The 25,876-nt window shown below is 47.7% G+C and overlaps 1 protein-coding gene across 4 annotated transcripts in view; it reads left to right on the top strand.

Moving 5' to 3' along the window:
- The window catches only part of Dlg5 (discs large MAGUK scaffold protein 5), a 136,120-nt gene that overhangs the window by 71,781 nt on the left and 38,463 nt on the right, over positions 1-25,876 (top strand). For 3 of the 4 annotated variants that reach the window (XM_087911944.1, XM_048426457.3, XM_048426459.3), the window contains 15 exons: positions 121-246; positions 6,885-7,017; positions 7,744-7,871; positions 8,521-8,696; positions 8,942-9,045; positions 13,349-13,441; positions 14,718-15,737; positions 16,861-16,984; positions 17,321-17,465; positions 18,686-18,798; positions 19,401-19,490; positions 19,688-19,838; positions 23,068-23,230; positions 23,380-23,513; positions 24,134-24,283. In XM_087911944.1, coding sequence (XP_087768070.1) covers positions 121-246; positions 6,885-7,017; positions 7,744-7,871; positions 8,521-8,696; positions 8,942-9,045; positions 13,349-13,441; positions 14,718-15,737; positions 16,861-16,984; positions 17,321-17,465; positions 18,686-18,798; positions 19,401-19,490; positions 19,688-19,838; positions 23,068-23,230; positions 23,380-23,513; positions 24,134-24,283 — 2,850 coding nt within the window. The remainder of the gene's footprint in view (positions 1-120; positions 247-6,884; positions 7,018-7,743; positions 7,872-8,520; positions 8,697-8,941; positions 9,046-13,348; positions 13,442-14,717; positions 15,738-16,860; positions 16,985-17,320; positions 17,466-18,685; positions 18,799-19,400; positions 19,491-19,687; positions 19,839-23,067; positions 23,231-23,379; positions 23,514-24,133; positions 24,284-25,876) is intronic. The other variant, XM_048426458.3, reaches the window with a different exon arrangement.

Here is a 25,876-nt window from a genome sequence, read left to right as displayed (position 1 = left end):
TACGTGGTGGGCTGGTCTGGGTGTTTGATGAGTCTGGACCTGAGGAATAGGGGCTGATAGGTGATGTGGTACAGACCATGTGCCCTTTGCAGTGACCTTGACCTCTCCCTTCTCTACCAGGACGCTGTGTGACAATCTGAGGCGGGAGCGGGACCGGGCTGTGAGTGAGCTGGCTGAAGCCCTTCGTAGCCTGGACGACACCCGGAAGCAGAAGAATGATGTCAGCCGTGAACTGAAGGAGCTCAAGTAGGCTTGGGTGTTATCAGTGTGGAGTGGGCTTGTGCGTAGGCTATCCCCTCTGCCTTTTGGGTGAGGCAGCCTCGCGTGCACTGAGGAGGGACGCGTCTCTGTTTCCCTTCACTCCACCTCACTGTGCAGTCTATAGAATGGGTTTGAATGTTGACAGTTCTCAGAAGATGGCACCAGTCCCTTGATAGCTCATAGAAGAATGACAAGTACCCCATGCAAGGTACATGACATGGATGTCCTGTTCCCAGGTAGTCCTTTTGGGGACAAGTATGCCAACATCATTTGCAGTCCGTTCATTTCCTTATTCATCCAACACAAAGTGTATTGAGTATCTGCTTTGATTCCTTAGAGGCACAAAGCCAATAACAACAATTAGACAAATCACTGCTGTAGTAACTGGGCTAAAAGTGCACAGGAAGAAGAGAAAGTCAGCCTGCCCCCTCCCCTAGAGTAGCACAACGTAAGTGAACGGAGTAACAGCAGACAGCTTTCCAGAGAATTATAACTGTGGCTTGGTAGTCTGCTCTACCTGTGTTCTGTAGATGCCCATTTGGAAGGTTGTTTGGGGTGTTAGGCACCTGCCTTTGAGTCACAGCACCCTCTAAGAGGGTCATTTGGACATTTGGTAGCACTTAGGTATGAATAAGAACTATAAAGTACAGTTTAAAATAGAAATTGGCAGAGCCCCATAACTTAGAGTCTGCACTCAGATTCTACCTGGGAGGCAGCGGCTCAGCTCACCATGTGATAGCTTCAGAGCCGGTGCAATGAGAGGACAGTGGGGAAGTTGACGTGTGCACGTGCAGGCGGCCAAGCCTCACCCAGTGAGTGAGTCCTTTCAGGAGGGAGTGGCAGCTTCCCTTCCTCCCATTTGAGATCAGTCAAGATCAGTAGCTCCATTATTTAATAACCTACATCAGAGCTGGGTACTCTAAGGAATAGTTCTGGGCTCCAGAGGCAATGTGGCAGGTCCTTGCCCAGGAACAAGGGGTGGAATCAGGTATGGGATCCCATCAGGTGGAAATGCAGCTTATTGGTAGAACATGGCATGTGTAAGACTCTCATTTCATCTAGCACTGAAATCGAAATGAAAGAAAGAAAGATCTATTAAGGAAAACTCTGGAAGCTCCAGAGTGTGGTTTAGAAGGAGGTTTTGCATATTGCTTGAGCCAGAAGACATACGAAGCACTAGGTTCTGTTTGTTTATTCGGTATTTGCAACTCCTTTCTGCTAAGTTGTCTTACTGGTAGCTTGTTGGCAAGGATGTCCTTGCTGCTACTCTGGGAACCTTAAATCTGGAGAAACATAGGCATCCCCTGTGGTGACAGGCAGGGCATCTCAGTGAACACCAATGTTGAATATGCACCCACACTATTCTGATAGGGGTGGGATGATGGCCCAGAAGGAAGGATCAGAAACTGAGTAAGCATCTGATAGCTCAAGAGCATCTAAGGCAAAGAAATGTAAAGACCTGGCAACCTAGTCTCCTAGAAGCAAAATGGATCACTTGGATGTCAATCGGCAATGTGGCTGAACTCAAAGGCAGTCTGGGCCAAGATTTTAGGAAGTAGGCTATCACACATAAGTCCTCTCCCCCTGGTGAGTTTTCTCAGTCTTTTTCCCATCTTCTTTATTGAATTTCCCCCACAGTTAGTTTTTAATTTTGATAAAGATCAACTTGTTGATTGAAGAATCTGTTCTGTACTATATCTAAAAGCCTCCTGTATAACCTTCAGCATTGAAGCTATTTGATTCCCTAGACCAGGGATTTGAACCAGGACCTTAAGATGCTAGCTATGAACATAGTTGAACAAATGTCCTTGTAGTATGGTTGAACATCTATTGGTATTACTGGGTCCTGTGGTAGGTGGATTCCCAATTTTCTGAGAAACCGCCATACTGTTTTCCAGAGTGGTTGTACAAGTTTGCATTCCCAACAGCAATGGAGGAGTGTTCCCCTTATTCCACATCCTCTCCAGCATAAGCTGTCATTGGTGTTTTTAATCTTAGCCATTCTGATTGGTGTAAGATAGTATCTCAGAGTTGTTTTGATTTGCATTTCCCTGATAGCTAAAGAAGTTGAACATTTCCTTAAGTGTCTTTTGACCACTTGAGATTACAGTTTTCTGTTTAGATCTGTATCCCATTTTTTAATTGGGTTATTTGGAATTTTGATGTCTGATTTCTTGAGTTCTTTATATATTTTGGAGATCAGTCTTCTCTCTGATGTGGGGTTGGTAAAGACTTTTCCCATTCAGTAGGCTGTCTTTTTGTCTTATTGACTGTGTCCCTGGCTTCACAGAAGCTTCTCAGTTTCAGGAGGTCCCATATTTATTGTTTCTCTCAGTGTCTGTGCTACTGGGGTTATATTTAAGAAATGGTCTCCTGTGCCCATGCATTAAAGGCTACTTCCCAGTTTCTCTTCTATCAGGTTAAGTGTGGTCAAATTTATATTGAGGTCTTTAATATATTTGGACTTGAGGTTTGTGCATGGTGATAGATAATTGATCCATTTTCATTCTTCTACATGTTGACATCTAGTTATGCCAGCACCATTTGTTGAAGGTGCTTTATTTTCTCCATTGTATAATTTTAACTTCATTGTCAAAAAATCAGGTGTTCATAGGTGTGTGGGTTAATATCTGGGTATCCAATTCCATTGATCAACCTGTCTGTTTTTATGCCAATACCAAGCTGTTTTCATTGTTGTAGCTCTGTAATAGAGCTTGATGTCAGGGGTGGTAATGACCCAGAAGTTCCTTTATTGTACTGGACTTTTTTTTTGGCTCTCCTGGGTTTTTTGTTTTTCCATGTGAAGTTGATTATTGTTCTTTCAAGGTCTGTGAAGAATTTTGTTGGGATTTCGATAGGAATTGCATGGAATCAATAGATTGCTTTTGGTAGGATGTCATTTTTATTATTTTGATTTTACCTATCCAAAACATTTGTTCAACTATGTTTATAGCAGCATTATTTGTAATAGCCAGAACCTAGAAACAACCTAGATGCCCCTCAACTGAAGAATGAATAAAGAAAATGTGATACGTTTACACAATGGAGTAATACTCAGCTGTAAAAAAAAAAATATGGCATTTTGAAATTTGCTTGCAAATGGATGGAACTAGAAAAAAAATCATCCTGAGTGAGGTAACCCAGACCCAGAAAGAGAAACATAATATGTACCCACTCATAAGTGGATACTAGCTGTAGAACAAAGGATAAGGAGCCTAAAGTCCATGACCCTAGAGAAGCTAAGTAACAAGGTGAATTCTAAGATAAACATATATAGATCCCTCTGGGAAAGGGCGATAGTTAAGATCTCCTGAGAAAATTGGGAGCATGAGGGCGGGAAGAAGAGAAGGCCGAGGGGGAGGAGAACTTGAAGAATCAGGTAGTCGAGATGGAGGAAGGACAGAGATAGAGAGCAAGGAAAGAGATATTTTGATTGAGGGAGCCATTATGGGGCTAGGAAGAAACCTGACACTAGAGAAATTCCCAGGAATCCACAAGGATGACCCCAGCTAAGGCCCTAAGCAATAGTGAAGAGGGTACCCGAACTGGCCTTGCCCTGTAGTCAGATTGATGATCATAGAACCTTCATCCAGCTACTGATGGAAACAGAGGCAGAGACCCACAGTGGAGCTCTGAGCTAAACTCCCAAAGTCTAGTGAAAGAGTGGGAGGAATGAGAATATGAACAAAGGTGTTAAGACCTTGATAGGGTCACCCACTGAAACAGATTACCTGAGCTAATGGGAGCTCACCAGCTCCAACCAGACAGGGAAGAAACCAGCATAGGACCAAACTAGACCCTCTGAATGTGGATGACAGTTGTTTGGCTGGGGCAGACTGCAGGGCCACTAGAGGTGGCACCAGGGTTTATCCTTACTGTTTGTACTGGCTTTTTGGAACCTATTCTCTTTGAATGGATACCTTGCTCAGCCTAGATATAATAGGGAGGGCCTTGGACCTTCTTCAAAGCAATGTACCTTACCCTTTCTGAGGAGTGGATGGGGGTGAGGTGGGAATGAAGGTGGAGGGAGTGGGAACTGGGGTTGGTATGTAAAATGAAAAAAAGATAGTTTGCTTTCTTTTTTCTAAAAAATAAAAAAAAAATAGGGAAAGAAAAAAAAGATGCTAGCTAAGCATTTTACCACTAAGTTACATTCCCAGCCTTTGGTTTTAGGGGTAGGATCTTACCATGTAGCTAGGCTGCCCTTGAACATCCTCCTATTTCAGCCTCCTTAGTGCTGTGGTTGCTGGCATATATGTGCCACCATACATGACTTCTTTTAAAATGTCTTGTGGTTTTCTGTTTTACTAGATAGATAGATAGATAGATAGATAGATAGATAGATAGATAGATAGATTTCAATATATTTTGAGTTAATTATAAAAAGATGAGAGGTTTAGTTGAGGGGAAGTTTTTGTTTAAGATTTACTTTATTATTTATTTATATATATGTATCTGTATGGGTGCAAATGCAGCAGCTGCCAGAAGAGGGTGTCCAGTTCCTAGGAACTGGAGTCATAGATGGTTGTGAGCTGCATGTGGGTGCCGGAACTGAACAACTGAACTCGAGTCCTCTGTAAGAGCAGCCAGTGCTCTTAACCCTGAGTCATCTCTCCAGCCCCATCTCTCCTCTTTGTAAGCTGTGGATGTTGACCTGCTCAAGTCTTTCCTATTGAATTACTTTGCATCATTTGGTGGTATTTCTGGGGCACTCGTTCCATAACTTTGATCCAAGTGTCACCACGTAGACTTCATTGCAGATGCTTTAGAAGTTTTAAGTTGAATGACTCCTCACATAATTATTTTTCAAACTTTTATTTGTGTGTGTGTATGTGTGTGTGTGTGTGTGAGAGAGAGAGAGAGAGAGAAAGAGAGAAAGAGAGAAAGAGAGAGAGAGGAGTTCTCTCTCACCTTCCATCTTGTTGAGACACGTTTCTCTTATTTCTGCATGCTGTCCACTCTAAGACTGACTGGCCTGTAAGCTTCTGGGCGATTTTTTTGTCCCTCCTTCCCATCTCGCTGTAGGAGTGCCTGGAGTACAGACGCATGCCACCATGTCCAGCTTTTTAATTTGGTTCCAGGGCTCCGACTCGGGTCATCTGGCCTGCACTACATCCATGTCTGTCCTCTGAGCTGTGTCACCATCTCTCACGTTGTATTTCATTTCCGAGATGGCATTAGGTGCCTAAATCTCTTCCTCCTGCATTTGTGTGAATGTTCTTAAATGGTTCCTTTTGTGTGTGTGTGACATGATACCTGCCACAAATAACCCAACAGTGGAGGAATTTATTTGGGGTCATGGTTTTGGTGATGTTAGTCCATGGTTGCCTGCCCCCATTTTTTGGGCAGGATGATGATGTGAGGGAGTCATGTGGTGTGGGGACAGCAGTTCACTTACTGGAGTCCCGGAAACAGAAAAGGGACTTCAGGAGGAGCTGGGACATAGTATGGATTGACCCTGAGGACGCATTTGAGTGACCTTCTTCTTCTAGAGTCCCACTTTCTACTTTTCACCACCTCCCAAAAATGCTGTCATGTCAGGAAGCAAAAAAAGACTTAGCCTGTAGATTAAGTCAGAGCTCTCGTTGTCTTATTGTCTCTAGAGCAGCAGTTCTCAAACTGTGGGTCGTGATCCCTTTGGGGATGATATCGGATACTTTACATGTCAGATATTTATGTTACAGTTCATAACAGCAGCAAAATTATGTTATGAAATAGCAACAAAAATAATTTTATGATTGGAGGTCACCAAAACCCGAGGAACTGTGTTAAATAAAGGCTGAGAACCACTGCTCTAGAGACACCCTCAGAGGCACATCCACAGTTGTTACTAGTCGAGACATTCCTCAGTTCAGCCGACAGTCGAGACTAACACTGCGCCTGGAGAGATGCTTCAGCCGTTAAGAGAATGCACTACTTTTACAGAGGCCCTGATTTGGCTCGCAGCACTCATGTCAGGCAGTTCACCATCTCCCGTGACTCCAGTTCCAGGGGATCCAGTGCTTTTGCCGGCTGTGGGCACCTGCACATGTCTCCTACCCATAATTTGTTTTTAAGAAAGACTAACCATCCAGGCTGTGGTGAATCCCAGCACTCGGGAGGTAGAAGCAGGCAGATCTCTGTGAGTTCAAGGCCAGCCTGGTCTACAAGAGCTAGTTTCTAGGACAGGCTCCATAGCTGCAGAGAAAGCCTGTATTGAAAAACCAAAAAATAAAATAAAATAAAAAAGAAAAAAGAAGAGAGGAAAGAAAGACTAGCCATCACAGTCCCACTGCTGAGCCTTATATGTGCTAGGTAAACACTCCACCATTGTGCTACATTTATAAGCCTCTTGTTGGCCTCTGATCTGAATTGCCTTATCCTACTAGATAAATTTTGGGAGAATTTCTGTGTTCAAAAAACACTAGTATGGAAACCCACTTTGGGAGAATTTCGGTGTTCAAAAAATGCTACGAAGGAAACCCAGTGATAATTCCAGAAAGCTTTACCTAGCTTTTCAGGAAGCTGAGTGCCAGGGCAAGGAAGCCCCACTTCACTTTCTGGAATGGCTGCCGTAGTTTGATGCTGAGTCAGTGAGATGTTTCCCCCTCAAAGGCCACTGCCACAGCTCTTTCTTTTCTCAGGGAGCAGATGGAATGCCAGCTGGAGAAAGAGGCCCGGTTCCGGCAGCTGATGGCCCACAGTTCCCACGATTCAGCCATTGACACGGATTCCATGGAGTGGGAGACAGAAGTTGTGGAGTTTGAGAGAGAGACGGTGAGCTGCCTCAGGTGGCTCTGCTAGTCCACTGTCTGGGTGCCTGACTTTGAACGAGTGGAGGATAGTTCTGTTGGGTATTGTTGCATGGCTACCTCCCCCAGGGTAGAATGCATCTTTTTCCCTGTAGCTATCTGTCCTGGATTGGGGTTACTCTTGCCGTGATGAAGCACCGTGGCCAAAGCAACTTAGGAAACAGAGAATTATTTGGCTTATGCTTCCATACTTTTGTTCATCATGAAAAGAACAGGAACTCAGAGAGGGCAAGAACTGGAGATAGGAACTGATGCAGAGGTTACGGGTGGGGTACTGCTTATGTAACCCAGGATCTGCAGCCCCATGATAGCCCCACCCACAGTGTAGGCCTTGCTACATCAATCACTAATACAGAAAATGCCCTACAGTCTTTCTTGCCTGTGGTCTGATCTTATGGAGGCATTTTCTCAGTTGAGGTTCCCATTTCTCAAATGGTTCTAGCCTATGTCAAGTTCACATAAAACTTGCCAGCAGAACATCCAAGCTGGGTTACATCACTCTTGTGTCTCATGGTGGTGCTGGCAAATCCCATGGAAGGCAAAGGCTTCAGTAGAGGACCAGGGGCAACACTGACAGGGCTGTCTGCAGTAGCTGGAGTCACATGCAGTCAGCTGTTCCTCAGGACTGAGTGCCTGACTTGGGTATTTCTCCTCCCTGCTTGGTAAAGATCTGCTGGTGCTCTTTTGACAGGAGGACATAGACTTGAAAGCGCTTGGGTTTGACATGGCAGAAGGTGTGAATGAGCCTTGTTTTCCTGGGGACTGTGGCATATTTGTTACCAAAGTGGACAAAGGAAGTATTGCTGATGGTCGCTTAAGGTAAGAACTGAGAAGGTCCAGCCCCTGGGGGAAATAGGAGCCCTGCCACCCAACCTAGAGCACCCTAAGGAGGACAGGTGGCAACCAAGTGAACATGTCCTAGTAGCCGGAACTCACAGAGCTCAGCTGGGGTGATCTTAAAGGAAACTGCCTCTTGGATCCCTCTGAGTCTGGCTTTTCTCCGGGTACCAGGGGCTGTGTCTTACTTCTCTGGGTAGCACAGGCTCAGGTAGTCTGTGATGAGAGCAGGATGTGGCCTGTCTGCTCACTCCATGTAATCACGAGTTCGATGGAGTGATACACCATCCTAACTACTTGCCAATACTGGTGTAAGCACAGTGTACCCTTTGATCATTCTCTGTAATTCTTTGAGGCAGGTGCAAATATTACCTCACCTTACCAATAAGGACACTAAGACAGCCGGGCTAAGCTCTACAGCTAGTAAGTGGCAGAGTCAGGATTTGAAGCCACGCTGTTTAGCACCAGCACCTGTGAGTTTCACAGCTTTATAGGCAGAAGCCTACGTAAGTGTGGATGCAGGGAACTTGCTTGCTCACTGGTGTCTGAGCCTGTAAATGGGTATATAGTGAGGGGCAGCTACAGGTCTTAGAATCTGAGTAGGTGCCTGCCTGGCTTTATCCCTCATCAGGGTCAACGACTGGCTGCTGAGAATCAACGACGTGGACCTCATCAACAAGGACAAGAAGCAGGCCATCAAGGCGCTCCTCAATGGAGATGGAGCCATCAACATGGTCGTGAGGCGGAGGAAGTCCCTGGGTGGAAAGGTCGTTACCCCTCTGCACATCAACCTTAGCGGACAGAAAGGTAGTAGGCCTACAGGATCATCGTGTCCCTGGGGGATGCATGCTGTTGGTGTCCTACTGCAGCCCAAGTGCTCTCCTGGTGGGAGGTCATAGGAGACCCCAGTATCTGACTCACCAGACAGGATGTGATGGGCCCTGTGCTGGGAGTGTCACAGAGTGGGGTTTAGTCCCTTTTATAAACTTAGTCAGCAGAATCGGGATGTGACAGTCAGGCCAGGTCACCCAGTGCTCTCCTCTGGCTCACAGACAGTGGCATCAGTTTGGAAAACGGAGTGTATGCTGCTGCTGTGGTACCTGGAAGCCCGGCCGCCAAAGAGGGGTCTCTCGCCGTGGGAGACAGGATTGTTGCGGTGAGTCTCCAGAACAGGGCGAACTGTCCGCTAAACATAGACATTGCACCGTGTGATCATCAAAAAAAGCAAAAACCCAAAAAGCTTTCTCCTAAGGATACTGCAGCAATGGGTACTGTAGACAGGAAGAACAGTCTAGGACGGAGGTCAGACTCATTTCTGTTGCTCCCCCACACTGATAGCAGCGGGGTTTCTCTTACGCATCCCTCAGTGTGTGAATGTCTATAACGGACAGTTTTCCAAGAAAGAGTATGTGATTTGTTTTTCTAATCATGTGTGTGTATTTTGAGAGATTAAGTAATCCTCCTGCCTCAGAGTCATTGTGTCTGTTTAATTTTTTTTTTTACTGATTAGTATACCTATTCTTTTAACTTCTTTCCCCCCATTATCAACATTATCAAGTGTAATGTAATGTAAGATGGTCAAGTGATTAAAAAACAAAACACAACAAAACACATAGAGAGTGAAGTGTATTAGTTCCCCTTCTCCCTTCTCACTGATAGAGGTCTGCCCCCACATGGAAGGTGCCTGCAGCCCAGACCTCGAGTGCTCGTGTAGGTCTCTCTGTATATGTAGGGTTCTGGCATTTGGGTTTAAACACAGCAGTGGGATCTGCAGTTTGCATTCTATATCATGGGTGGCTTTCCAAGTCATCTTCATTCACAGTACCTACCTCATGAAGCTGGGTTGCTTGGTTATGCATACTTAAAACTGTCTCCTTCTGATCGACATATGAGCTGTTATCACCATCTGCTGTTACACAAGGGCCTGCAGTGAACTTCATCTGTAGTACAGCCGCTTCTGGACCCCTTAATCTCTGCACTCAACAAGAAGTGTGGGTATTAGCTGAGTAGCAGGGTTTGTTATGTCAGTCTTTGGACCAACCCGCGGAGGTGGAAAACGCACGTGCATTTCCATGTCACGTGTGTGAAATTCCAGTCGTACAAAAGATGGTAGTGATAGCACCTTATCTGGGTCTGGACCCATCTATGGTTCCCATCCTTCCAGAAACCGTGATTAACAATTTAGTGTGTTTACGTCCAGAAATGTTTCAAGCATGTCTGTCTCTGGTTTGGTTTGGTTTGGTTTGGTTTGGTTTGGTTTGGTTTGGTTTGGTCTGGTCTGGTCTGGTCTGGTCTGGTTTTATAGCTCATTTGGTACCGTAACATCCTCATTCGTTCTCCTTGCGTTTTTGTCTGACTGATGTCCTAGAGAGACTAATGTCCTTGGATCTGCCTGAGATTCTTTCTAAATTAATACAATTAATCAATCAGTGATGTTGGGGATGGAACCTAGGGAATAGAGAGTCATGTGTGCTAGGTAAGCTCTCTACCCTGAGCACATCTTCATCCCCCATAGGGGCCCTCAGGGGCATCGGCTAATGCTGCTAGCCCTTCCTGTCTGCTTTTTATAAGCAGTGCTCAGTGGCTACCAGTAACCCTCTCATGGGGGGAGAGCGCTGTGGAGCAAATTTCTGGGTGGGCTTCCCTGGGTCAGAGTGCATAGGCATTGAATGAGTACCTATGCTGCTGTGCCCTTGTGTTTCCACAGGCGTCATGAGTCATGTCAGCCTCACAAGTATCTGATGAAAGGCTCATCACTGAGTATCCTTGTTCTTCGGCCTTGAGAACCAGTGCTTCCAAACAGCATGGTCTCATGGAAATGTCCTAAAAATGGAGACGAAGTACAAGCAAAACACATTAGTTGCCCTTGCCAATATAATTACATTCTGTAGATACTTTTTTAGCTTTTGTGTGTGGAGGTGGTAGTGTGTGTGTGTTCATATGGCTGCCTGTATGTGCAGATGTGCATATGTGTGTGGAGGTGGTAGTGTGTGTGTGATCATATGGCTGCCTGTATGTGCAGATGTGTATATGTGTGGGGGGGTGGTAGTGTGTGTGTGTTCATATGGCTGCCTCTATGTGCAGATGTGCATATGCATGTGGAGACCAGGACCAGAAAGTTGCTCGTTAAGAATCATTTTTTTAAACTCTTTTTAAATGATATCATATGTAGGGTTGTGAGGGCACAATGGAACATTGTGATGTCACAGTGGAGCATTGTAATGTCATAAAAAATTTTCATGCCTTGATATAATTGCTCATTGTGATATGAGAGTGTACCATTATGATAACACAACTGAGCAATGTTACACAGCATTTGGTAGAATAGTAGACTAAAGTGAAAACACAGTAGAGCATTGTGGTATCAGGGCGAATCATTCTGATATCACAGCAGAGCTGTAATGTCATCTGCAGTATTGTGACAGCAGCATGGAGCACTGTGATGCCACTTTGAAACAGCGTTACACTGAACCTGTGACAATGCTGAGAATCACGGGAAGCACAGTAGAAAGTGGAATTATTTAAAAACAGGGTGATGTGAGGGATACCTTGTAGGATTTTGTTGGCCCAGTGTAGCATTGTGATGTCACACTGAGCTGTGATATAATAATGTAGCACTGTCTTGGCACAATTGAGCATTTTAATATGGCTATGTATTGTGTGAGACTTTAAAAAGTCTTTTATTTATTTTTTGACAATTTCACACATGTATACAATGTATCTTGATTTCCTCCTGTTGCTTCTGCCAACTACCAACAGTTATGGCACCTGCCATGCCATGTTCAGAAGACAGCACTTCACAGAACTTCTCCCCGTCTTAAATTCTTTCTATCCTCTCTTTTCTGTGTTCTCCGAGCCTTGGGCAGTTGATACAGATGTTCAGCTTAGGACTGAACACTCAACGGTTACTTATTCTCTACACTTTGGTTACTTACGAGTCAGTGCATTTACCAACGGCCCCTACAGCAAGAAGCTTCTCTGGCTAAGGTTGGAAGCATCACAAATCTATAGATATAAACGTAAGTATTTAGGGTATAGTTTGACAATGTGGTCATTTAGCAAAACAACAGACTCCAAAGCCATGGGCGTTGACCAGGTTTATAAGAGAAATCATGAATTCCATCCTTTGGAGCAGACTTCAGATTTAGTCAGAAAGCCTTTGGTTATCCCCTAGTGTTCATGCTGCTATGTGACCACTCGTCATGTTGTCCATCCATACAAGGTACCTCTGTTCAAACTCACATATATAAATTAGCTTACAGAGTAATAGATTCCCATAAGAGTTATTAATTCATGCCTTCCCAATCTCTTTCTAATTCTTCCTGAGCCTTTAATCACCATTCACCTTATTTTTTTGAGATAGGGTCTCTCATTGGCTCAGCTTTTCCAAATAGGCTGGGTTGTTGGCCAGTGAATCCCAGAGACCTGCCTGTGTCTGTTTCCCTTGCACCCGTGTTACCACCGTGTGTCACCATACCAAGCTTTTTACCTGGGTTCTGAGCATCAAACTCAAGGGTGCACAGCAAGCACTTCACCAAGTGAGTGTGCCCTCCAGTTGCCCCCTTCTTAAGTTTTTGACTTTGAAATAATTATAGAATCAAAAGACGTTATAAAGAGAGTACAGGGAGGCCTTGTGTCCCGTTCACCCTCTATTCCCCGTATTAAAGCCAGCATGGCGACGCTGGTGTGGTGTGCATGCATAGTTCAGGGTGGTGTCATCACAGTAGTTTTCTATAAACATTGTAGTCACATGTAGAACTGTTTCTTCATCATGCCTGTTTCCCTCTGTCTCCTCCTTATAGTTATCACCTCTGCACACCCTACACACACAGTCTCTCACCTGGCAGTTAAGCTGTACTTGTATGAATGATATCATGTAATATGTGACTCCATCAAGGCTTTATTCACCCACCATGGTCCCGTGAGAGCCTCCCAAGTGTTTCCTTATAGCTCAGGTACACCACAGTGTGGACATTCACTGTTCCAAATGCCCTTTTTAAGAAGCTTTGACCGTGTCAGTGAGGGACAAGAACAGGTTCCAGGAGAGGGTGTTGATTCTCTTTGACAATGGCAGTACTTCATTCTGTGTGGTACTTTCTGTGTCACAAAGGCTTCTCATAGCCATGGTCTCCTTTCCATTCACCACCCACCTCCGTGAGGCATATGTATTTCCTGGACACTCACAAATGAAGGAGTGGGCTGCTGTCACACAGTAGAATGTCTCCCTGCGGTCCCGTCCAGTGTGATGTTACGATTGTGTTCCCCTTGCTTCAGAAGTGACTCCAGACACTGCTGGTTAGCACCTTCCTTTCCTTTGCTTACCCCCCCCCCCCCCCGAGTTTGGCTCCTTATGTAAACAGTCCCAGGATTGGCAGATTGGGCCCAGCCCCTGGCCTGGCAGCCAGGGAGCCTGAGGCCACCCCGTTAATAGGCCTGACCAGTTCTCTCTTTGGTCCTAGATCAATGGTATTGCACTGGACAATAAATCTCTGAATGAATGTGAATCTCTGCTGCGAAACTGTCAAGACTCCTTGACCCTCTCCCTCCTGAAGGTGGGCACTGGGTACCTCCGCCACTGTTGGGAGGGTGAGAAGTGCCTCAGCTCCATGCACCTGAGCTGTTTCTAAAGGGCACCAGGATTGTTGGGGAAAATATATTGATTTTAAAATGCAAGGTGTAGGAAGCCTGAGTGGATATAGGTCGAAAACAGTACTGTTGAGAATAGTTGGGCACATTTCAGTCTGATGGCCCTAGAGATGGTTAGCTTCCTTAGGCCTGGCAGTGGACTTGGAGTTTTGAGGAGAATAGCCATATTAGGTGGTAAACTAGAAAGTTCTTAGCCTAGAAAATACCAAAATATATGTGACTTTCCTGTGTTTGTCAATGTCAGCATAGACAAAGAGTGTCTGATAAAATGGTTGAATCTGGTGAGTGGGTTTATAGGTACTCATTATACTTTTTTTTTATCAACTTTTCTACATAGTTGGAAAGGTTAGTAATAGAAATGTAGGTAAATGGGTCTAGCTGGTTCACTAAGAGATGCTTTCTAAGTTATTTCTTAAAATTAATTGATGTTGGGGGACTGTTTAAGGTCTACAGACCATCTGAACTGGCAGATTGTTCTCACGTGTCTCCTCACGTGAGCCCTCCAGCCGAGGCCTCCCCTGGTATTGCCACCTTACGTTTGTGTGGTGCATTTGATACAAATGATGAGCCATCACTGCTGCATGGCTTAATAGGGGTTCACTGTTGATACTGTGTAACCTGTGAGTATGGACAGATGTATACGTGGTCATCATTAAAGTACTCTACAGGGAGTGCCACTGCCGTAAAAGTCTCTTGTGTCCTGCTTTGTCATTGCCACCTCTCAAGCCTACGAGAACCACTGATCATTTTCCTGTCTCCAGGAGTCTGTCTTTTCCAGACATCATCTAGCCGTAGCACCCTATCACATAGACTTGCTCACTCATGCACAGTTCTTTCCTGTGTCTTTTTGTGGTGTGTGAGCTCACCTCTTAGCCCTGGCTAGTTTCCTGTTGCCTGGGTTACCATGAATAATTTATTTTGATGCTCAGTGATTCTTACATAGTGTGCACATGACTGCATATCATGCTCAAAGTCGTCAGAATTTTATTGTTATAAGTTCTACGTAGCCAGGCCCATGAGAAAACTTCACCATTAGACAGCATAGACGGTAATATGTACATGAATCTGTGTTTGCCCTCTGTGTGTCTGTCTGTCCATCTCCTGTCTGGGGATGGTTTCCAGTGACAGTTGTAAGCGATGACATCTCACTTTTTTTCTCACCTCTCTGCATCCCTGGCTCAGGTGTTTCCCCAGAGCTCCTCGTGGAGTGGCCAGAACATCTTTGAAAATATCAAGGACTCCGATAAGATGCTGAGTTGTCGAGCTCACGGCCCAGAGGTCCAGGCGCACAACAGACGGAACTTGTTACAGCACAATAACTCCACACAGACAGATATCTTCTATGCAGATCAACTGGAGGACAGGAAGGAGCTGGGCCCCCCTGGAGGCAGCAGTTCTTTTCTGCACAAGCCATTCCCTAGAGCCTCCTCTCCAGCCTCTCCCCAGGCCTGTCCTAGCACCTCGGAGCGTAGTCTGAACTCATTCCGTCCCGATGCCTCTGCTGAACGTGGCTGTGGGCTGGTGGACGTGCAAAGCCAGCAGCCTCTGCTGTCTTTTGAGACTGGGGTGGGCCCCTGTGGGATGGTAGAGGCTCCCCGGGACAAGGCAGATCCTGATGGCTCCAACAGTGGTGGGACCTGGCCTAAGGCTGTGCTTGGCTCCGCATCAGTGCCTGAGAAGCTCTCTGTCTACAAGAAGCCCAAGCAAAGGAAGTCCATCTTTGATCCAGATACTTTCAAGCGCCCACAGACACCCCCCAAAATAGACTATCTGCTTCCAGTCCCTGGGCTTTCTCACTCCCCCCAGCCCTCCAATAGGGTAGGGTCTCTGACACCCCCGAAGCCCCCCAGGAGAAGTGACTCTATCAAGTTTCAACATAGGCTGGACACCAGTTCTGAGTCAGAAGCTACTTTGGTGGGCAGCTCACCTTCCACCAGCCCTCCAAGTGCCCCACCCCCCAGCATGGACCCTGGGGAGCCCATGCATGCTTCACCCACACGCAAGACACGGGTCCACATCGCCTCCAGCTACCACTCTGAAGGGGATGGAGAAACCTCCTACCTGCCTGCCAAGAAGCCCTGTGATGAGGACCTCACCTCCCAGAAAGCAGACGAGCTAGGGCCGAAGCGGCGCCGGCCAAAGTCTGCCCCTAGTTTCCGGCCCAAGATTGCCCCAGTAGTGTTCCCTGCTCAGTGCCTGGAGGTAGAGGTTGACCTGGAACTGGTGGGGTGGGAGCCTGCAGAATAGCCTCTCAGAGTTTGCCACAGCACTGGTCCTTGTGCTGGTGTGTACCTGCAGGAGTGATAGGGTGGCAGGGGATGCCGGTGAGCAGCAGTCCCCTGTAGGTGGGAAAGGGTCGGGGGGTGTGCACGGAGCGGGAAATGACACTAAGAACACTTACGGAAAATAATGTTTGGTTTGCTTGTTAAAGACGTTTTTGAGCTTATAAAAAAAAAAAAAAAAGAAGGAGGTAAAAGAGATAAGTCCTCCTGAGTAAATTGAGAGCCTGTAGGGGAGAGTTAGAAGGGAAGAAAGGAGGAAGGAAGGGGAGTGGGGGAAAATGTATAGTTCAATTAAAACTATAGAAGTTTTTGAGCTTGTTAAAAAAAAAAAACAAAACACTAAATGACAGATTTGCCCAAGAAAGTTTGGGTGAAATGAGTGGTACACTTGAAGCTGGCTGTAGGGCAGGCTAGCTGTGTGTGCTGAAGTTTCCGGAAGGGGAGATTGCTGAGAAATGAAACTTCTAGGGCACAGTGCACACTGCTCACTCCCGTCAGGCATGTCTTCTCGTCTTCCACTTCCACAATCTGCTTATTTGAAAGGCAGATTCTACCTACTACAGCAACAAAACCAGATAGTGGTGGTGCACACCCAGTACTTGGGAGGCAGAGGCAGGTGGATCTCTGTGAGTTCGAGGCCAGCCTGGTCTACCGAGCGAGTTCTAGAGCAGACAAGGCTATACAGAGACTCTGTCTCAGGGAAAAAAGGAAAGGAAAGGAAAGGAAAGGAAAGGAAAGGAAAGGAAAGGAAAGGAAAGGAAAGGAAAGGAAAGGAAAGGAAGAGAGGAAAGAAAAGAGAAAGAAGGAAGGAGGGAGGGAGGAGTGAAGGAAGGCAGGCAGGCAAGCAGATTCTTTCTCTGCACTTGCTGTACAGGGAATCCTTTGCTTCCAGGTGTCAGGCAATGTGAATAGGCAGCAGCACCTCTCCCATTGGTCACTCCTTTGCCTGAGTGGGAGGAGCTGGTGCGTGGGACTGAAGTCAGTTTGCAAACATACAAAGTATTCACTTTCCCTAGCAGACACTCTTGCTTTTGATTCTGCAGGAACAGGACTGTGTTCCAACCAGCGGAGAACTCTCCCCAGAGGTCCAGGAATGGTCCCCCTACTCACCAGGGCATGCTAGCCGGCATGGCAACCCCCCACTCTACCCCAGCCAGCCATCTGTGGGTAAGCTGCTGGGATAGGAATTGGAAACAGGGTTGTTGTGGGCTCACAGGCATCTTTGGAAAATCTTTGGAAAGGGGATATTGTCATATGTACTCAACCCATAAGTTCTTGACCCCACCTCTATTGGATGTAATCTTTGCTCGTTGCAATGGATCAGTTCTTTCTAACAGTTGGGGAAGGCCACTAGTAAAAGCCATATGGCAGATTGGTAACTAAAAGTCTCTACCTAGAATCCCTTTTCCCTAAGACTGAGACTGGTGTTTACGGGAGGGTGTGTTCCAGTCCAGGGCTGTCTAGGTGTTTTGGAACCACTGTTCTGATCCAGCTCGTTTCTAGGCACTGTTCCCCGGAGTATGACTCCCAGCACCACTGTGAGCTCCATTCTGCGGAACCCCATCTACACTGTGCGCAGCCACAGGGTGGTTCCCTGTGGCTCTCCACCCGTGTCCCGTGATGCTGGCCCCCAGGGCCTGTCTCCCAGGTATGCCAGCGCACTTACACTTTGCTTTGTACCAGTTGTCCAGTCTCCTAGTTGGAGAGTTACTGCAGCAGAGAGGCCTGTGGGCAGAAAAGCCTCCTGACTAGCTGGGAAAGGGCTGAGGGCATTCAGAGGATAGTGATGGCAGGTCTGGTGCCAGTGCTGAAATGTCAATAGAGAAGTTTTTCTGACTAGGTAGAATACCACTAAATATATTTAAAAAGAAACCTGATATTAAGGCGTGGCGGGGTGGGGGGAGGAGAGACAGATCAGAATTACCCTTATCCATTCATTTGGCAAATTTTCAATGATCAACTTCTATGTCCCAATGGCTGTTTGGGTTTCAAGGACAGACAGTGGTAAACCTGAAAGGCAACACCCCATTCATGGGACTGTGTGTCCAGTGCAGGAGTCCAGACATGTGAGACTAAGACAGTGGTAACGTGTGGTGTTGAGTCAGAGCATCAGGGTGACAACAGGGCTGTGACTGGAGAGAGGGTGTCTAGGAAACTGAGTGTTGCGAGGGTACTGTGCTGTAAGCACAGCTGTTGTGACAAGAACACTTTTCTATATGTGCAAGGCCCTGGCCTTAATCCCTCAGCTCAAGAGAAATTAGACAGCAGGAAGGAGGGCTGCAGGGCTGAGGGCTGTGTGTCTGGGAACATAGGGGGAGTTCTGCACGGGTGAGGCAGGGAGGGGGAGTCTGGCAGCAGGGAGGCCCAGACTAGGACACAAACCCTGAAAGACTACCTGGGAGACCCCTGGGGTGTTTTAAGCAGGGAAGGGAGGTCAACATTATACAACCTAAGCCACCTTGTTGGGACTGACTGCTGGCCAGCCAGATGTGGGCAGTCCCTGGGTACTGTCCCCTGGCTTCAGCTTCCTGGGTGTGCCATCCTGAGTGAGGTATAACACTGCTCTCTCCAGGACCTTCTATGCACATCCAGCCCCCACCCCCCATACCATTCCACAGGGCAGAGCCTTGTTTCCCTTGTCTGCCCAATCCCACTCTTAGATTGTGTGCTCCTTCTACTGCATAAAAGACCTTAATAGATGCCACCTGTGAGAAGTGACTGGGTCAGTCTGCTCTCCTAGGCAGATAGATAGCAAGGGCACTTCACTCCTCTGTCTTAGGGAGGGCAGGCTTCTTACTGTGTTTCTCCCTTTGGTCATCTGGTCTTAGTCCTTCTCCAGGGCCCCTCACCTCTCTGCTTTACTCACAGTGTCCAGCACCAGGGACGCCTCAGCCTGGACCTGAGTCACAGGGCCTGCAGTGACTATTCCGAGATGAGAGCCTCCCAGGGTTCCAACTCTCTGCCCTCCAGTGCTCGTCTTGGTAACTACCACTGGTGCTTGTATTTTGATAACAGGTCTCTGGGTGGGCTGCCCTTGTGACTCCTTTCCCTCCAGAGGCCGAGCTCCGCTCCCTCCCCTGAATGGCTGCTATCTTGTGGCCTGTCTAGCATGCCTATGTTTTCAGAGCCACTGCCTTCTGCCTGCTGCTCCATGATGGTTGCGGTTGTTTCGGGTGACATCTTGGTTGGAGTCTTGTTTCCTGACCCTGAGTTAGTCCATCCTGGGTGTCCTGTATGGATACACACTTGGGGGAGGTGTAACTCCAAGGAGAGTGTCAGTGTTGCGTGGTAACAAGACTAGGTAATAAGTCTTGAGGACTCCAGAGGCAACATGGAGCATCTGTTGCAGCAGTTAGGGTACTGTTGCAGAAGCAAGGCAACGTGCTTCTGTCCTGGCGCATTCTTAGCCTGCTCAGTTCCATCTCGCATGAGGCATCAATGGTCTCCTCTGTAGTTCCCCGCAGATCATTTTCCTCAGGGATCTCAAACAGGCTTTTTATGTTACTGCATTGAATGCTGAGGTGGTGAGGACTGAGGACTGTTCAGTCAAGAGGCCTGACGCTGTCTCCTCCTGGAACAACAGGGTCTTCCAGTAACCTGCAGTTCAAGGCAGAGCGGATTAAGATCCCATTAACACCGAGATATCCCCGCTCTGTCATGGGCTCTGACAGAGGTAAGTACTGGGCATTCCCTCTTGTGCCTGCTCCCTTTCGTCTTCTCTAGCCATCTCAGTGGGTTGATGAGGGTCGTCTGAGCCTAGCCCTCCTCTGTTGCTGTGAGGACCATCAAGGCCCAGGTCATAGGATGAGCCCCGCACAGCCCACATCTAGATGGCATATCCAGTCCTGTCCACCTCTTCTCTCATGACAGGTTCATTGTCACATTCTGAATGCAGCACTCCTCCCCGGTCCCCACTGAACATCGATACCCTGTCCTCCTGTAGCCAGCCTCAGACCTCAGCCTCCACATTGCCCAGAATTGCTGTCAACCCCACTTCCCATGGGGAGCGGAGAAAGGACAGGTGAGTGTTAATGAGCACCTGTGGCTGGGGCAGGCCGGGGACTTCAGGTCTGCCCTGGCCATGGGGCAGTCCAGAGAGCATGAGGCATACTGTCGAAACAATACAAGTTAGAGACCGAGCAGGTCAGGTGGAGATGGCAAGGGCGGAGCAAGGTGGGCTCCTCCCCTGAGCAGTGACTAAACATGATGCTTGAGATAGCCTGGCGGTGACAGGGATAGCAGGGTGCTGCTTCCTGCTTGCCAGATCCATTTACACACACTGTTAAAACGTCTCAGTTACACACTTCTAAAAGTCCCAGATGCATGAGTGTCTATAGTCGGCTCAATTTTCCAAGAGTAGACTGTGTCCAGACCACCTGAGTAAGCTCTATGTATACAAACTTAGTGACTGGCCTGATCTAGCTAGAACTGGGATTCATTCTTATCCCTTCATCTTTGGCTCCAGGTATTATTTGCTACATTTCTTGGTTCTTTGGCTCTACCCAAAATTGTTTCTTTGTTTCTTTGTTTGTTTCTATTGAGAAATGAAATGCACACAGGCAGACAGATCGCTGTGAGTTCCAAGACAGCCAAGGCTATGTAGTGAGACCTTGCCTCAAAAAAAATGTAAATAAATAAATATATTAGATCATATTTGATTTGAAAATCTGAACTTGTAAGAAAAGAAACCCAGTGCGCATTAATTTGGGAGCCCAGGAGAGCAAATGTATCTAATGCTAGGGCCCTATCCCAGGTCATCAGCCACAGGACTAGGGTCCTTTCTGGGTGACACCCATGGGAGCGTGGAGGCGTGGCTCTGCTCAGCTCTAGCTCTGGCTTCTCCAAAGGGCCTGTGACATGAGACACACAGCCTATCGGCTTCCTCCTCCCAAAGGTATGAGTGATCCCTGCCCTGCTGGGCTTACAGTCCAGTTAGAGGTGAATTTAGCCCCAGCTTCCCAGTGAAAGGTAGTCTCCTATGCAGAACCCGGAGTTCCCTATCATATAGTCATGAGAGAAAATCAGGGAAATGTAAAAAGTAAAAAGAAGAAAAAGGTCCCATGCAGTCAGTTGAGACTTTGCTATACCCAGCAGAGAGTACAGTGTCTGTTTTAGTATCACGTCATATTTACAACACAGTTCCTCTAGCAAGTATTTGTAATGTTAAGTAAACGTAATAATCTTGATGTACAAATTAGGTTTGCTCTGAGAAAACTATTGTGATAGTGTAAAAAATTAATCAGGTCACTGGGAAGATGGAGGAAGTAGAGATCTGCTCCCCTCCCTTCAGATGCCATTGGTCACATTCTCCAGGACCCCCTCTCTCTGTAGAAATCTGCCCGTGCACAGATACATAAATTGAAAAACTTTAAAAAGTACTGACATAAATATGTATATAAGTCCCAAAAGTGGAGTTGCTTTTCTCTATTCTCCACATCTTTCTGGGTCAGGAAACCCTGATTCATAGGGTCATTTGGAAGTTTCGTGTGTGTGTGTGTGTGTCTGTCTGTATATATGTATGTATGTACGTATGTATGTATATTTATGTTTGTGTGTGTTGGAATATGTGCACAGGAGTGCAGGTGCCCTTGGAGGTCAGAAGAGACCATCAGATCCCATGGCACTGGCGTTAACAGGTGGTTGTGAGTGACCCAATATGGATGTTGACAACTGAACTCAGGTCCTGAAAGAGCAATCCATACTATTTACTGCGGTGTTCTCTCTCCAGCCCCAGCTTCCTGGCTTTTATGTGACATTGTTAGACTTGGTCACCCACTTTTGTATTGTGCTGAGCACACTGTGTTAATGTGGACAGAGGAAAGGTCAGCCACTGGGTAAGGAGGAACCTCAGATGGACCCTAGACCTGCTTTCTCCTTTCTGTGTCTATTCTCCGATCCATCTTCTTAGCCTGAGCTATGGGGATGGTCTTTAGATGACAAGCTGCAAGGGACTTAGAACTCTAAACTGCCTGACACTCTAATACATGCTCAGTGGCGGAATTGACTGTATGCAGGAGCTAGAAGGTTAAGGGGAAAATTGTGGAGGCATAGGTTTGGGAAGGGAAACCACCCAGCAGGAGTGTTAGAACAGTTTCAGAAGATTTTCATGGGATGGTGAGATGGCTCACTTGCTGCCAGGTCTGGTGACCTAAGTTTGATCTCCTGGACCTACGTGATGAAAGGAGAGAACGGACTCCATCCCCACCCCACAAATTGTCCTCTTATCTCCACACATGCACCATGGCATGCACAGGTGTACATGCACATATATACACACAAAGAATAAGTAAATGTGAAGATGAACGTCTTTAAATTGGGGGTGTGTGAGGCATTTTATTTTACTCTCTGCTATTCCAGGACACAGCTGTGGGGACCCAGACTAAGGTCCTCTGAACTTGTGGGTTTTCTCTTTGTCTCGCAGTGGTGACAGAGCAGGTATTTCCTGCTCACAACCTAGAACTTCCCATGGCTTTGACTGAGACTGAGGGGCCCTCAGCTGGAAAAGCTGCTTCTAGGGGGAGGACTTGCAGAATTCTGGGTCTTCTGTTCAAGTGTGGTCCTTCTGAGTATCCCTTCTCTCCTAACCTTTGTCCATCGGTGTGTCTCTTCCACCACAGATCCCTTCTGAGGCTGCCCGTGGCCATTAGGCCCAGGTCCTCCTCGCTGAGGAGTCTGAGGTTGGCCTGACATGAGGCTCTCACATCCTTTCATGCCCTTGGATATGGGGACGGCTCCCTGGCCAGTAAATGCATGGGCACATCCTTGCTTCATTAGTCCCTTAGCCCTCTTCTCATGGCTTATAGCTGCTTCATTCTCACTCTAGGGACCCATAAATAATAGAGCTAGCAAGTCGTGTCATCTTTGGGGGGAGGGGTTAAGGGGCAACTGTAATTGCAGAGCCATCTTTTTGCCAGTGGGTGTCTTCAGAACTCCCTCCATGGGATATGCACAGCGCATGTCCTGAGATGACTCTTTCATCAAATAAAAGTGTGTGTGTGTGTGTGTGTGTGTGTGTGTGTGTGTCCCAGTTATAGTTCACATCAATCATCCTCTGTCTTTTCCATGTGTGTTTGTACTGCATGAAATTTCAGGAATGTGTTGCCTTGTCCAAAGTCAGTTTGCCATCTCCCACCTTATCAGAACACCTGAGCTCTGGGCCTTCCTTCACACTGCTGACTGCATGCCTGATCTCAGCCTCCCCGTTCTGTCCCTTTGGGTCTGAGTCCCTGAAACTTTGACTGTGTCTCCAGGCCTTACCTGGAGGAGCCACGCCATGTGAAAGTGCAGAAGGGTTCAGAGCCTCTGGGAATCTCCATTGTGAGCGGAGAGAAGGGTGGTGTCTACGTCTCCAAGGTGACCACAGGGAGCATCGCCCACCAGGCCGGCCTTGAGTATGGGGACCAGTTACTTGAGGTAAGAGGGAATGGCCCTCCCTCCCTCCCTTCTTCCCTTCCTTCTTCCCCTTTTCTCTTCTGTCCTGTCCTACAAAGCAGTGTTCCCAAGTCCATGTTCACGGCCTCAGTCATTACCCATCACTGAGTCCACCCTGGGCATCTTCCCAGTTCAATGGCATAAACCTGAGGAGTGCCACCGAGCAGCAGGCCCGGCTGATCATCGGACAGCAGTGCGATACCATCACCATCCTCGCCCAGTACAACCCACACATTCACCAGCTCAATAGCCACTCCCATTCCAGGTGAGCTTCCAGGGGTTGCCTAGGCCGGGGTGGAGAGTTAGGTGTAACAGGGGATTGCTTACCTGGTGCCAGTTTTCAAGGTTTTGAGATTCTTCTTCTGGTAAGGAAAGATGGATCTCCTTGAATTTTGGACAAGGGGTTTTCAGAGAGGGGGTGTCTCCTCCTGAAACATTAAGAGTACAGACAAGGATCCAGGGAGCCACAGTAACCAAAACCTCAGTCCCTGGCACAGGATTCATACTGTGCTTGACTTTGTGTGGAGCAAACACTGGACACCTTCCTGTACCTGCGCCCGAACTGTGGATCCCAAGGTAGATGACAGGAGTGGTACATGTCCTGTAGAGTCACCATGCATAACTTGGTGGGGAATAAAAACAGATGAGACGGGACAGGGGCTCTGGTGTCCTCTAGGTTGGACACCTTTGGAGAGAATCCCTGATTGGAGACAGGCAGACCTGTGGGGCAGGTGGCACAAGTCGAGACTCCTTATGTGTCCGCCTTTCCAGGACTCAGTGTGTGAAGCCGGTTCCCTATTCACAGTCTGGACCCATTGCCACACTGCAGGGGTGTTGGCTCTGGCTGCTTGAATGCATCATATTCTTTCTGTTTCCCACCTCCAGCTCCCACCTGGACCCTGCTGCCACCCCTCACTCTACTCTCCAGGGCAGCAGTGCTGTAACCACAGAACATCCCTCTGTCATTGACCCACTGATGGAACAAGATGAAGGCCCTGGCAGCCCCCCTGCCAAGCAAAGTACCCCCAGCTCCAGGTCAGCATTGGCAATGTTATGGGACTCCATTTGCCCATCTGCTCCACTGGGACAGACCCCACACCGGGCCTATCTTTTTTCCATCATCCTTCTTCCTCTTCTCTCCTTGCTTGTGTTGCTCTTCTTGTGTCTTTCCTTCTCCTATTCTGTCTCCAGACATTCTACCTTTATCAGCCAGGAAGGCCCTAGGTCTCTGCTCAGCTGTGACAATGTTGAGGTTAGGCCGGGGACCCTGGCAGGTGTGCTGAGCGGCAGTGCTGAGAGAGGCAGCCAGGGCTGCGCTCTGTGGCAGGTGTGCACACTTCCCAAAGAGAGCAGTGTCAGGAGGAGAAGGGTTCTCTAGGAGCCTGTGTCAGTCTCACCTAGAATTACCTAGAATTGCCGCTTCTCAGAAATGTCCCAGTGTCATGCAGATTGAGGCAGCTCTGCCTGGGGATCACCAGGGGTGGACTCTTCCTTTATATCTCCTTCACGGTTTCCAAAGGTGTCTGACTTCCTCACTGTGTTCCCAGATTCATCCTGACTCTACTTCACTACTACTGCTACTACTTCCTCCTCCTCCTCCCTCCTCTTCCTCCATATCCTCCTCTTCCTCCTCCTTCCTCTTCCTCCATCTTCTCCTTCTCTTCTTCCTTCCTTCTCTTCCATCTCCTCCTCCTCCTCCTCCTTCTTCTTCCTCCCCATCTCCTCCTCCTTCTCCTCCTCCTACTTCCCCTTCTTTTTTTCATTATTTTACATCCTGACCCCAGCCTCCTCTCCCTCCTCTCTTCCCACTCATCCCCCTCACCTGTCCTCTGCTGCCCCACCCCCACCCCTTCTCTGTATTCGCCCAGAAAGGGCATCAGCAAAGCAGAGCGTATTAAGCTGCATCAGACCAGGCACCTCCCCCAGTATTCAGGCTGGGCAAGGCAATCCAGTGTGAGGATTAGGTTCCCAGGAGCCAACCATAGCCCCAGGGACAGCCCTGCTCCCTTTCCTAGAGTCCCACAATAGACCAAGCTACACAGCTGTTGCATATATGCAGAATGCCTAGGCCAGTCCCATGCAGGCTCCCTGGTTTTTAGTTCAGACTCTGAGTTCCCATTTCTGTGGGTTTTCCTCTGATGTCACTGACCCCTGGCTTCTGTGATCCCTCCTTCTTCCTGTAGCTCAGCCCAATGTTTGACCGTGGGCTTCTGAATCTTCTTCCGTCAGTCACAGGATGAAGGCTCTCCACTGACAACCTAGGTAGTCACCAGTCTGATCACGGGACATAGCCAGTTCAGACTGTGCATCCATTGCTGTCTGAAGTCTTAGCTGGGGCCATCCCTGAGGAATGGCTCCCTGAGTCCATAAAGCTCCCCCTTTCCAGTCACCTCTCTCAGCACTCTCCCCTCTGCTCACCTTCCAACCCAATCCCTCAAGTCCCCATGCCCACCTGCCCCCCAGTCCAACCAGGGAATCTCTTCTATTTCCCCCTTCGAGGGAGTTCCATGCATCATGCATCCCCCCCTTGGCACCTCTGGTCTTGATAGCAAGAGCCCCCGCATTAGCTGGCATAGAAACTGCTCAGGTGTTTCCCTGAGTGAACTGTCTCTAAATAGCAAGGCCAGG

The sequence above is a fragment of the Myodes glareolus genome, chromosome 12 (genome assembly GCF_982192425.1).
Source record: "Myodes glareolus chromosome 12, mMyoGla1.1, whole genome shotgun sequence".
NCBI classification, from domain to species: domain Eukaryota; kingdom Metazoa; phylum Chordata; class Mammalia; order Rodentia; family Cricetidae; genus Myodes; species Myodes glareolus.
Note: the sequence above shows the minus strand (reverse complement) of the source record. Positions and strands in the feature narration are given on the sequence as shown.